An 11,901-nucleotide genomic window follows, 5' to 3' on the forward strand; every position below is an offset into this window, starting at 1 on the left:
CGGTTCCTCCTCGCCCCCCGCCCCGGGGAGCACCCCCGCCCCGGTCAGCCTTGGACTTGGGTGGGGGCGACTTGGGGCGCAGCCTCTCGATCTCCTCAGTGCAGCCCGTCAGGTAGGAGTTGGGGGCGCTGAAGTAGGACGCGTAGGTCTCCGCGTTGTAGTTGCTGTTGGTCAGCGTGGGGCCCACCGTAAGCCAGCCTGCGGGAGGGAGGATGCTCTCAGCTAGCCCGCCCCGCCATCTCCCCGCACCTTCTTCCTGGCCCAGTGCGCCCCGCACCGCCCTTCCAAGGAGGCGGAGACCTGAGACCCGGCCCTGCCCACGTCTCCCTGCTGCACCTTCAGGAAGAAAGCACCTCCCGCTCCTTCCCACGGGGACTGTGCCTCCTCCCAGGAGGGCCCTGCAGCCCCCACCCCCTTCCTTGTGCACCAGCCCAGCGGCCCCAGAGGTGCCCCCAGCTTCAGCCGGCCCCCTCTGCTCCTCACCCCACCCTCCACTGCCTGCCCCTCCCTTCAGACAGGCAGCCTGGATCCTGAGTCCCAGCCCCTCCCTCTGAAAGCCCGAGCCTCCAGCAAAGTTCAGCCAGCGGCTCCTCTGCGCTGGACAGTCCAAGTGCGGCCTCTACGGTCTTCTCTAAGGAGGCCTGACCTCACTCTCAGTCCCCGTCCACGCAGCTTCACTGGAGAAAGTGACCCGGACAGGGGCTGTCCCCGCCTCGGCGCCCGCTTTCTTTCCATCCGTCAGCCCTGAAAGCCCCCTCCACACGCAGGTCAAGGGAACCCTCCTATGGATGACACTTCTCTCAGACCCCGACTCAGTTCCCCAGGTCCAGGCTCCCGCCAGCCCCCCTGCTGGGCGGCTGCGCTCTCAGCCTCCCACACCCTCCTGGGAAGCGCCTGAGCGAGGCTACAAGGACTGAGTGCCCCACGGGTGTCGCGCCTCGCCTTGGGGCTGGGTTCCCAGGGGTGGTCTCATAGCTGACGCATGTCTGGGGAGAGACTGGGAATCTGCTCTGAGTGCTACGGGCCGGGATCCTTCAGCGCAGGGCAGGGATCTCCACGAATTGGGCTCACAGCATCCTGCCCATCACCCTCACGCTTATTCTCAGGCTACTGGATCATCACAAAATGCCAGAAAGCAAGGATTTGACCAGGATCACCTTCCACAACGCAGCAGCCGTTCTGTACGCTCCTGTGTTCACTGTGTGAAAACATTCGTGTCGAAGTGCATAAAGGTTTGAAGAGAAGAAAAGCAGGGAAACTGCCCTTTCCGGGCAGGAGGCCTATATGGTCCCATCTGCAGCTGAGCCTGAGTGTCCCTAAGAGGCGAACTGTTTTCTCGTCTTTTTAAAATATCGAATGCACACTGTGGTGATCACTAAGGTTTTGAAAAGAGGCCACCACCACACCCGTAAGGAACAAGCCAGGCATTTCAGCCTCTACTAAAGCCCGACCCGGATCGCACAAATGCATGGTGCTTTCTGCAGGACTACCCAGCATTCATGCGTCTTCGTTCCGCAGTCACCGAAGGCCCTGCGTGCCGGGGAGGAGGGAGTGCAGACGGCTCTGCCTCCCGGAATCTACAATTCAATGATGTAAGGACGTGAGGAAACAGAAAGCAGACGGGGCCAGAGTGACCGCGGAGGGAGAGGACCGGCTGCAGCAGGGGACCCGGGGGAGCCTGGCAGGCCTGCAGCACCAGACGAGGCCTCCAGCCCGTCAGGCCTCACTGCACCCAGCCCGGCAGGGAGCTCCGGACACCTGCACCCCCGGTGGCCAAGCTCTCTCTTCTCATCCTGAGGTCCTACCTGGCCGAATCGTACTATCTCTTCCAAACAGGTGAAGGCGCCTCCGGCCCAGACAGAAGTGCTCGATGATGTGGAAAATCTCCACGGGCTTCTCTATGTTCCCGATCTCGGGCTCCTCCGTGATGATCAGGTCGATGTCGACGTTGGCGTGGATGAAGTCCCCGTCTGTGCTGCGCTTCACGGTCCCTTTGATCCCCATGAGGCAGTGCTCCTGACAGCAAGGAGAGACCATCAGCCTCCGACACCCCCGGCCCATTTCCTGGACACCCCCGGCCCATTTCCTGACCAATCCTCCGTCCTCCGGATCGTTAGGACACGGTGCTCTGGGTGACACAGCAAGAAGACCTGGGCTCCTGGGTGGGGGGAGGTGGCCAGGGAGGCGAGACAAGAGGACGGGACTTGGAGCCACCACATTCTAGACCAGAGTCAACGACCATGGAGTCTTTTCCCTCTAAAACTTAACCATAACCCGTTTCAACAGGTATGGAAACATGAAACTTGACCTTTGAACTATAAGATGATGTTACACTGGGCTTACTATGATCCAAGATCAAACTACACACAAGATATAAGCCTTTTAATATGGAGAAGAGGCTTTAAGCCTGGATAGACTTCCAAATACTTGACACAGGAAATGTGCAAATCAAACCCTTCTCCCTGTTGTCTGTTTTAGACCCTCGCTATTTCACCTGACGGCAGGAGTGTGGATGGGACAGACTTAGCCTCCCACTTGATTCCACGAACCAACAGTGGATGGGTGGCTTGGGTTCCCTTCGAAAGAATGTTCCAGTCCAAGGAAACTATTAAAGAAGAAACACCCTCCCACCAACGGCTCCGCTGAGGGAACGGCTGGAGGGCAGGCTGACTAAAGACGCTGCACGGAACACGCACTGGATACTGCGGCCAGAGAAGAGAAGGAAGCCCGCCATCTGCGGCAACATGGACGGGCCCGGGAGGTATGAAACTAAGAGAAATGACTCAGAGAAAGATAAATGCCAGGATGTTACTTATATGTGGAACCTAAAGACCAAAATAACCAAAACAAAACAGATGCAGATGCAGACACAGAACCACCTGGAGGTCGCCAGAGGGACAGGGTGGGGGACTGACGCAACAGGGGGAGGGGCCGGGAGCACACACTTCCAGCTGTAAAGCTAGACTGTCACAGGGAGCGACGAACACCATGGAGGCCGCAGTCACTCACACTCGAGCAGCCTCACCTGTGACCACCGCGCAACAAATGTAAATCTCGAGCCACCACATCTACACCCGAATTAATACGATACTGTAAGCAGCTACGCTGCAACCAGACACGAACTTGGTGTCTTCCTATGAATGCTCAGTGCCATTGCCCAAGTCTGAGAAAAGGACCTTTCCACCAAAATTAAACAATATGCAGTCATTTGGAAAATAATGAAAATTAAAAAAAAATGATCGAGAACATAAAGATAAAGATGACTAGATCGTAGAGCAATACCTTCGTTCTCTGGAAGACAGCCTTTGGATCTAAAGTCTTAGTCTTCCCAGGGTTGTTTTTATTGGTTTTAATCCAACAAATATCTTCACATCTTCTGTAGCCCCACTTGCGTAAACACTAGAAATGGAAATTTAAAAAAGCCCTTAGCTAAAAGCAATCAACAACACTTAAAATAACCAGCCAGCACTAAAAACTTCCCAGAGGCTTGAAATCCCGTCCCCAGGTGTCACAGGAACTGCTGTAGTGAGATGTGGGAAAGAGTCCTGTCTCTATTATACAGCCATTCGACAGGGTACCCCGATCAAATAGAAGAAAAGTTCTAAACACAATTAAATACAAGGTACTTATCACCCAAGGTGCGAGAACTTCCTGTCATTCTCATTCGTTCATTCAAACTACATCCCAGGCTCGGGGCTACTTCCCCATTCCATCTGACTTCCGTTTGGAATTCAGGAGTTAATGGAATTCAGAAAAGCACTTTTTAGCTTCTCATGAGCATCAAGTGACACCAGGCAGCTTGTTTTTGAGATGTGAGCTGGAGTTTTAAATCTCGAAACCGCTCTCTTCCTGCAGTCGTTATAAACCCCATTTTGATTCACCCCTAGTACTAGTCCAGCGGTCGCCAACCTTTCGGACCTCACAGACCATCCGTGGTCCGGGGACCACCGGTTGGTGACTGCTGTTGTCAACTAAGGGCGGGTACTGCCTTTCATACATTCTTTCCTGAATATTTTTTCTTCTTAATATGTTATTGCCATTCAAGAAACAAAAGACAAAACACCCATCTTGAAAGGTCTTAGGCAATGCATCCTATTGCATTTTCTCTTGTGAACTTAAAGACCCACTTTACAAAACGCCAGCTTACCACTCTCCCAAGGTCCAGCCCTTCCCCGGAGCCGCACCAGAGGAAAATGAACGACCGAGGGGCCGCGATCTCATCGATCTCCAACTTCATGATCTGAAAGAAACCGAAACAATGGGGCCTGAAAGAACTGTTTCCCACTCGTCCCAGAGCAATCACTGGGTGTGTCAGGACGCAAGCACCTTGGGTGATTGCTCTGGGGCCCACTCGTCCCAGAGCAATCACTGGGTGTGTCAGGACGTTCACTAGAGGCTCTCGTTTTTAGGGGCATAATGGGAACGTCCATCCGCAGCCTTCTCGTTCTCCAGCCGTTTCCTCCTGTAGAAATCACAGGTGCACGCGTACAACGGCACACCGACGTGTGTGGAGAGGCCACAGGAAGCCATAGTTACAGGATTCCATAAGCTGCAGCTTGAGAACAACCCTTTAATATTTACAGAAAAACTAACTGAGACAAAAACAGGTTACCTCCAAGTTGGGGGCAAAATTAAAATGAAATATGCTATCTCAGCACTGCCTTGTGCAGAGTGGTGCTTAAGAAACACCTGTTGTTTTTGTTACTGATAACAAACACATAACTTTTGTAACTAATGGAAGTTATCAGTTTGCTTAATTTTATTTAGGAAAATATTACTTTACCACAATTACTTTATTCTGAAATTACTCATGCTTTTTTATCCATTACACTGTCAGTTCCTTAAAGAGTAGGAACTATACTTGACACATATATTTATTCCTGATGTTTACATCTAACCAAATGCCAATGCAGAGCGAGCTCCGGGTCGTTTGGACCATTTCGCACCCTCCCAGCCTCACCCCCAAGGACGCTGCGGCTGGGTCTCCTGTGAACCAGCTTCTCACCGCCCGCGCAACTGCTGCCTAGAAAGGTTGGCACACTTGTCAATGCCCCTCAGGCCTGGGGCCACAAAATCTACCCGTTTGCACGTGCGCCCCACGCAAGGAGGAGTGACATTCACGGCCTTTATTCATCTGGAACAGTGGTTCTCAACCTTCTGGCCCTTTAAATACAGTTCCTCATGTTGTGACCCAACCATAAAATTATTTTCGGCCCTGACCGGTATGGCTCAGTGGATAGAGCGTCGGCCTGCAGACTGAAGGGTCCCAGGTTCGATTCCGGTCAAGGACATGTACCTTGGTTGTGGGCACATCCCCAGTAGGGGGTGTGCAAGAGGCAACTGATCGATGTTTCTCTCTCATCGATGTTTCTAACTCTCTATCCCTCTCCCTTCCTCTCTGTAAAAAATCAATAAAATGTTTAAAAAAAATTATTTTCGTTGCTACTTCATAACTGTAATGTTGCTACTGTTATGAATCACAATGTAAATATCTGATATGCAGGATGGTCTTAGGCGACCCCTGTGAAAGGGGTGTTCGACCGCCAAAGGGGTCGAGACCCACAGGTTGAGAACCGCTGATCTGGAACAAACTGCTCCCCACAGGCGGCGTTTCACCGTACATCGTCCCAAGTCCAGCACTTCTCGTTGGCAGTGATGCCGGTCTCTCTGTAATACTCTTCCAGAGGGGGTTCCAGAAGAATCACATCGAACTTGGGGGTGAGCTCTCTGATGTCAAAGGCTTCGATATCCGCCTGTAAGTACCTGTGTGAGGAAAGCACAGACAGTGAGGAGAGGCTCCGAGCACTTGCAGGCGGTGGTGAGAGGTTTCCCGTGTTACTAGACGCCATTCCCACAGCCGCTGCGAGAGAACCACTGCAGGCCTCGCCTCTCGCCAGTGCGCACCGTGCAGCGCCCTCCCTAGGACATGCACGTAAGCACACCACAAAGCGGTCCGTTCCCACCTAGCCCCCTGGTTTCACACTGAAAATCCACGTTCAGCTGTAAGACTCAACCCCTTTCCATCACCACCTGAGTATTCTAGGGAAGGTCACACTGCTTTTCTCTAATTGTTTAGTTAGTTTGGAAAAACTATTTCTCTGTAAATTTTAAATTCCTCCCTCTAAAAAAGTTTCTAAATTTTCTTTTTAAAATATTAATAGTCTTTTCTGGCCACTTAGTATAATTTATCATTAGCCTTCACTGAAAAGTTATTTCCATAGAGTATGAAAGTATTTTGCATATAAAAAATTTAAATATAAAATACTTTAAATGTAAAGTCTTTTAAAATAGGATGAATACTAAAGTCTGCTAGCATTTCCCCCAATACTCAGATTTCTTTGTGGCTGTTCTAATTAATAGACTCATGTCAGCAAACTAATAAATGTACAAAATGTTCAAAGTAAACTAAGTGTGAAATAAACAGTCTCCAACTTCAAAGGCCTTATACACGTTTTTAAGGAAAGCATTATTCTGTTTAGCAAAGGTTAAAATGAATTACCATATCCCAAAAATGTCCATAGTAGCCCTGGATGCTATTAATTTTCTTTCTTTTCCCCATCAATAAATAACTTTTTGAGAAGAAACGCTATTTTAAAACATTTTAAGTAAACTCAAGAATAAATGTGAATGATTTTCTAAAAAAAAAAAAAAAAATTAAGCAAATTATCTGAAAAACTGAGAACAAATTAAATGAGAACCTACTGTGCACTCAGCCCTGAGCAGCAAACGAACATATTTGACCACAAAGAAGGAATCGCAATGATGTCAGCGCATGTGGTGCTGAGTGATTCCCAACGGAAAGGTACCAGAGGGAAAGTCTGGCCTCGGAAGCTGAGCAGGACAAGGGGCGGGAACCCGCTTACATGGGTGGAGTGTTCGACTTCGCTATCAGCTCGTCCTTCAGGCGGATGAGCTCCCGCAGCTTGGGGTACTCTTCAAACCTGTCCGCCAGACCTGAGGGCGGCAAGCACATGTCACACACTCGAAGCCAATGCAGAGAGCAGAGGTGATGAACCCTCCCAGGAAACAGCACACATTTCACATCTAACGATCCTCCCTCCATCTATAATAATAATCTATAATAATAAAAGGGTAATATGCTAATTAGACCAGGAGACCTTTCAGATGTCCTTCCGGACAAAGATGGGGCCTCGAGGGAAGCCAGCCCAGGTCCCGGGTCCCTGTGGGTGGCCCGAGGGAAGCCAGCCCCAGTCCCGGGTCCCTGTGGGTGGCCAGAAGGAAGCAGCTGGGATCCCGGGTGCCTGCTGGCAGCCAAAGAAGGGGAGCAGCCCGGGTCCTGGGTGCCGGAGGGAAGCCGGTGCCAGCAGCCAGGGAAGGAAGGCCTACTCTTGCACGAATTTTCGTGCATCGGGCCTCTAGTAGGCAGATAAACACCCAGATGTCCAAAGCCAAGTTCAAGTCACCAACCATTTAATGTCTCCTACTTATTAAGTTAAATATTCTGCTGATAATATCAAGTTTAATCATTCTCTTCTTGAGAAAGGGAGCAACAACTGCCTTTCTCTCATGTTTTTCCCCCTCTTTTGGAGAAAAAAATATCTTCTAAAGAATCTAGTAAAAATTAGTATTCTTTCATTTTTTATAATTAGATACAGGAAGAGACAAAATAGTAGAGATGAAATGCTGATGATGATCTTAAATTAATGGGCTATGCCTTATAAACAAATCCCAGGACAAATCCAGTTAGAATTAGTCTCTAAATAGAAATAATCCACAAGTTAAATAAATTATACAGTCCAACGAATCTGACATACCTACATCCCTGATGAAATTCTGGGGTCTGTGTCCAGTGTCTACAAAATGCTGGCAGTAATCATTATGGGGATTTAAACTCTGTGTTCCCTAAGAAAAATCAAAATTAAATTAATAGCATGTACTCTGATATCCTAATTCTGTACTTTTTTTTATTATGACGCCATATAAAATGTAAGTTGATTGACATTAAAACACCAGAAGTAAAATGATAGTGTTTTTCCTTAGTAGCTACAGAATAATTTTAAGTGACCTTTGTTTTATAACAATGATTCCTTAATATCTAAAAAAACTGCGAAAACAAATAGGTATTTAAAATCCTTGCAGCACAGAGCTGAAACGTGAAGGGTCGTAAGTCTGGAATCACTGACTTACCTTGAGGAACGTGCTGGAGTCTTTGTAAATCTCTTCCTCATACGGCAGGTTCTCCTCCTCCTGCTGCATCTCAGGCTCATCCTGGGAACGGAGGGGAGTGGACATTGAAGCAGAGAAGGAACGGTCCACGTGTTACTGTATCTTGACTAAGACTAGACATACATGTTCTGTTTCCCTACTGATAATACATTTCTCAAGTTATCATTACAGTGGAACATTAAAATCTTTGCTTTCTTATCATTAGGTATAACTAGTTTATTCTTTGCATAATAAAATAAAAATTTTCATCAATAAAAGTCTATAACTACTGTTTTGTTGACCAAATTGTCTAGAATTATTTAATCTCAAATGTAATACTATAAATATTAGAATTTAGCTTAAATCAAAAGAAATAACCACCAATGGGCCAATTTTATTTCTATTATATTGAACCACATGAAACTACCTTTACAGGTCAAAACTGTCCAAATATTGGGAACTGCATATGGGCAGTTCCCAATATAAGATTAGTACTAATATAAGATTAGTACTAATAATAGTACTAATTAGTACTAACAATGCATGCTCTTCTCTATTAAATACAGTTGGACAATTAATTTTAAGAAATGGAGATCGGTTTCTCATTATATTTCCTTTTCAACTAAATATTGCAATTACAAATTTACAAGTTGGATTTTTTCCTTTGGGCCTCTTTCAGAAACGGTTCTACACTGCGGGCTAGGTCATGGATTTTCAAAATATTTTAATTATATTGCCATTGTTAACACTGATGAACACAAATCACAAAAGAAAGTGTTGTAGCCTTTAGAAATCTGATCCAAATACCCAGTTTCTGATACACTTACTTACCTCCTTCCTGTTATTGAAGAATAGTATTGCCCAGTGCTTACCAGGCTTCATGCTAAGTGCTTTCTGTGCATCACCCAGTTTAATCCATACACTCTTGTGTTAAAATGAGGAAAGCGATACAAAGTCTTCATTTAACTGATTATACATATGCTTATACGTATATTATACTTATGACAATGATTTTAGACACTTTCATATTCAGCTTTCGGTCAAGTTTGTTTTCCTCAATAAGAACCTATTATCGGAAGGACTTATTTTTCCTTGACCATTAAGTTGCCCGAGTCTCCACTTGCCTTATATTCTTCCATTTTGTCCTCATCGGTCTCTCCTTCATCCTGAGACTTACGTTTGGCATTTGGAGCAGAGGTATCATAGGAAGCCCTGGAAAGTAAAACTGACGCATCACACACAGGTATGCACAGATGTATAAATGCATCTAGTAGCACGAAATAACTTAATAAAAACAGAATGAAGCACGTTTTTCCTGATTAAACAGTATCTATTCACCCAGTTTATAAATCACCTAAAAAGTCACAAAACGTGATTGGTAAGCAACCAAATGAGAAATAAGCTGTTACAGGGATATAAGGCAAGAAGGAACTTCTAAATTAGGTATCATTCTAATCTGTCTCTAGCAAAACTAATGCTCAAACTGATAACTAGAAACTGAAAAATTCTGAAATGCTTTGTAAACTATGAAATGATTAACACTTTTAGGGTAAAGTCTATTTACTTCTATAGGAACTTAAAAATAATTATTTACTTATGGCATATAAGCTAATCCTTAGTGTAACAGTCCACGTCCTACTATATGAGAAGTTACTACAGCCAGAAAAGAAATAGTTTATCATTCATGAACAATAAAAACCAATGGCTCTGAAATCTTTATTCTGGTGCTTTCATACCAGCACACTTCATACCTAGGACCATTTTATTAAAACAATAATCCTTTCACAATATTAAGCTGTCAGTAAAACAACAAAAACAAACCACTTGCCGGACCTGCAAGTCTCCCTGGTTTCGGCAATCTCTCTCTGCTCCTCTTTGCTATTTAACACGGCGCCAATGCTGTCGGCACTCTCGGCTCCCAACTGAGAAAAACAAAAACCAGAAAAGAGGTCACTAGGCAGTTGATCCTTTTAGTCAAATTTGAAATGAAGACACTTCACTTTGCCAATCTTCTCCTTTAAAGTAAGTAAAACATGATTCCGTAATAGCTGCAACGGCCAGGAAAGCTCACACACAGCGTCCAGTGTGGTCGGCACTGTGTTCGACACTTCGCGTCCATCCACTCACATGCGATACCTTATTCACCCCATGCTCAGTCTAATACAGCGTAATGGCTTTTATTCAAGCCACGTCTTTATAGAATGATTGTAGGCGCAATATTGAACTTTACTAATTCCTTAAAAATGGTAATGCAGTCTGGTTGGCAGTTGGGAAGATTTTGCAATACAACACATGTAAACAAACCGAAAAGACTGGCTATGTCGTGTGGCATCAGCTCACAGAAATCTTCAGGAGCCGGGCCAGGGAGTGCAGAATGCAACCCACAGGCCCTGAGGAACATCTGTTTTCATGCACAAGAGGGGCGTGAGGAAACGGGTATTAAACAGTCCCCTTAGCCAGGAAGTGGGGCAGGCGTGCTAGCACATCAGAGACACAAGTCCTCAGCATTTACCTGAAATAGTCACCACTGTTTCGTCCACCCATGTCTCTCCAGGGATAATGCTTTTCCAAAGTATCTCCCAGACCCTATTCCCCTGACCCAGGAGACACAGCCACCTCCCCCGGAGGAAGCACCCTTCTCATGGCCGACGCCCCTTTTCATACCCAGTAAGTCCAAGTTGTTACCTCGGAGGGGTCCCCATGAACGCTGCATAGAGAGTAAGTAGCCCCTCCCACAGGAGGTTCTCTTTTCTACCTCCTTTCCTCATTCAGACCATAGCACTTAATGTAACTTTCAATTATTTTGTTTCACTTTTGTTTGCTCCCAAGGTATACTGTTTCACAACCTCTATCACAACTTCTAATTACTTTATTTGTATATTTCAATTATTTTATCAGTTTATTTCTTCCCCACTGAACGGTAACCTCACTGGGAGGAACACTGTCTGTCCTGTTTGTATCTGTATGTCCAGCAGCAGTATAATGTCTGACTCACAGCACAAGCTCAATAAATGTGTGAGGGAACCAATAAGATTTCCTACTAGGGCCTACATTAGGAAACAGTATACTGCAGAGAAATGCTTTAAATCAAAATTCTGCTTACACATGTAATTGTCTTCTCGTGCTCCAACCTTTTTTAAAAATTGTGGTGTGACTGGGTTAAGTAAAAACATGTTCTGTCTCGTCCATATAGTTAGGAAAGGCGAAGTGAGTGCTAAAGTGGAAGTCTGTCATTGGTTATACTGGACATCCTCACTTAGGTGGGATGGTGTCCCTCCCACTAGAAGACCAGGAGCACTTGGATCTAAAACTGCAGCTTGCAAACTCACCAGCTTTGTGGGTTTGAGCACTTAACTGAAATTCTTTGAGCTTTATTTTTTTTCATCTGTAGGATGTGTATCTGTACCAGTGAAGATAATGTAGGTAAAGAGCTCAGCTGAGCCTGACACATGGAAGGGACTTAGTAAATGGCAGCCATCAAGTTTTCCTGCATTCTGTAAGTTCTTTGAGGGTAGGGGCTAGCTATCCTATCTAATAATAGAGAAACATAGTAATTAACCATAACTTCGCTACCCTTCCCATTGGCTAATCAGCGAGATATGCAAATTAACTGCCAACCAAGATGGCGGCCGGCAGCCAGGCAGCTGAAGCGAACAGGAGGCTTGCTTGCTCCAGTGAAGGAGGAAGCCAAGGTTCCCTGCCTGCCGCTGCTGGGCTCTGAGCTTGCACTCTAAG

The 11,901-nt window shown here is 46.2% G+C and overlaps 1 protein-coding gene across 1 annotated transcript; it reads right to left on the reverse strand.

Annotated features, from left to right (window-relative positions):
• Window position 1: 1 nt before the first annotated feature.
• On the reverse strand, window positions 2-10,218 carry METTL14 (methyltransferase like 14; the record flags this gene model as incomplete). Its single annotated transcript, XM_014538289.1, has 10 exons — window positions 10,000-10,218; window positions 9,291-9,378; window positions 8,149-8,229; window positions 7,776-7,863; window positions 6,864-6,954; window positions 5,622-5,763; window positions 4,148-4,240; window positions 3,283-3,399; window positions 1,806-2,016; window positions 2-198 (listed from the first exon to the last, which is right to left on the reverse strand). Coding segments are annotated over exons 2-10 (1,035 nt in total), but the record flags the coding sequence as incomplete, so codon positions are not given.
• Window positions 10,219-11,901: the final 1,683 nt, after the last annotated feature.

The sequence above is a fragment of the Myotis brandtii genome, unplaced genomic scaffold, assembly GCF_000412655.1.
Source record: "Myotis brandtii unplaced genomic scaffold, ASM41265v1 scaffold1888, whole genome shotgun sequence".
NCBI classification, from domain to species: Eukaryota; Metazoa; Chordata; class Mammalia; order Chiroptera; family Vespertilionidae; genus Myotis; species Myotis brandtii.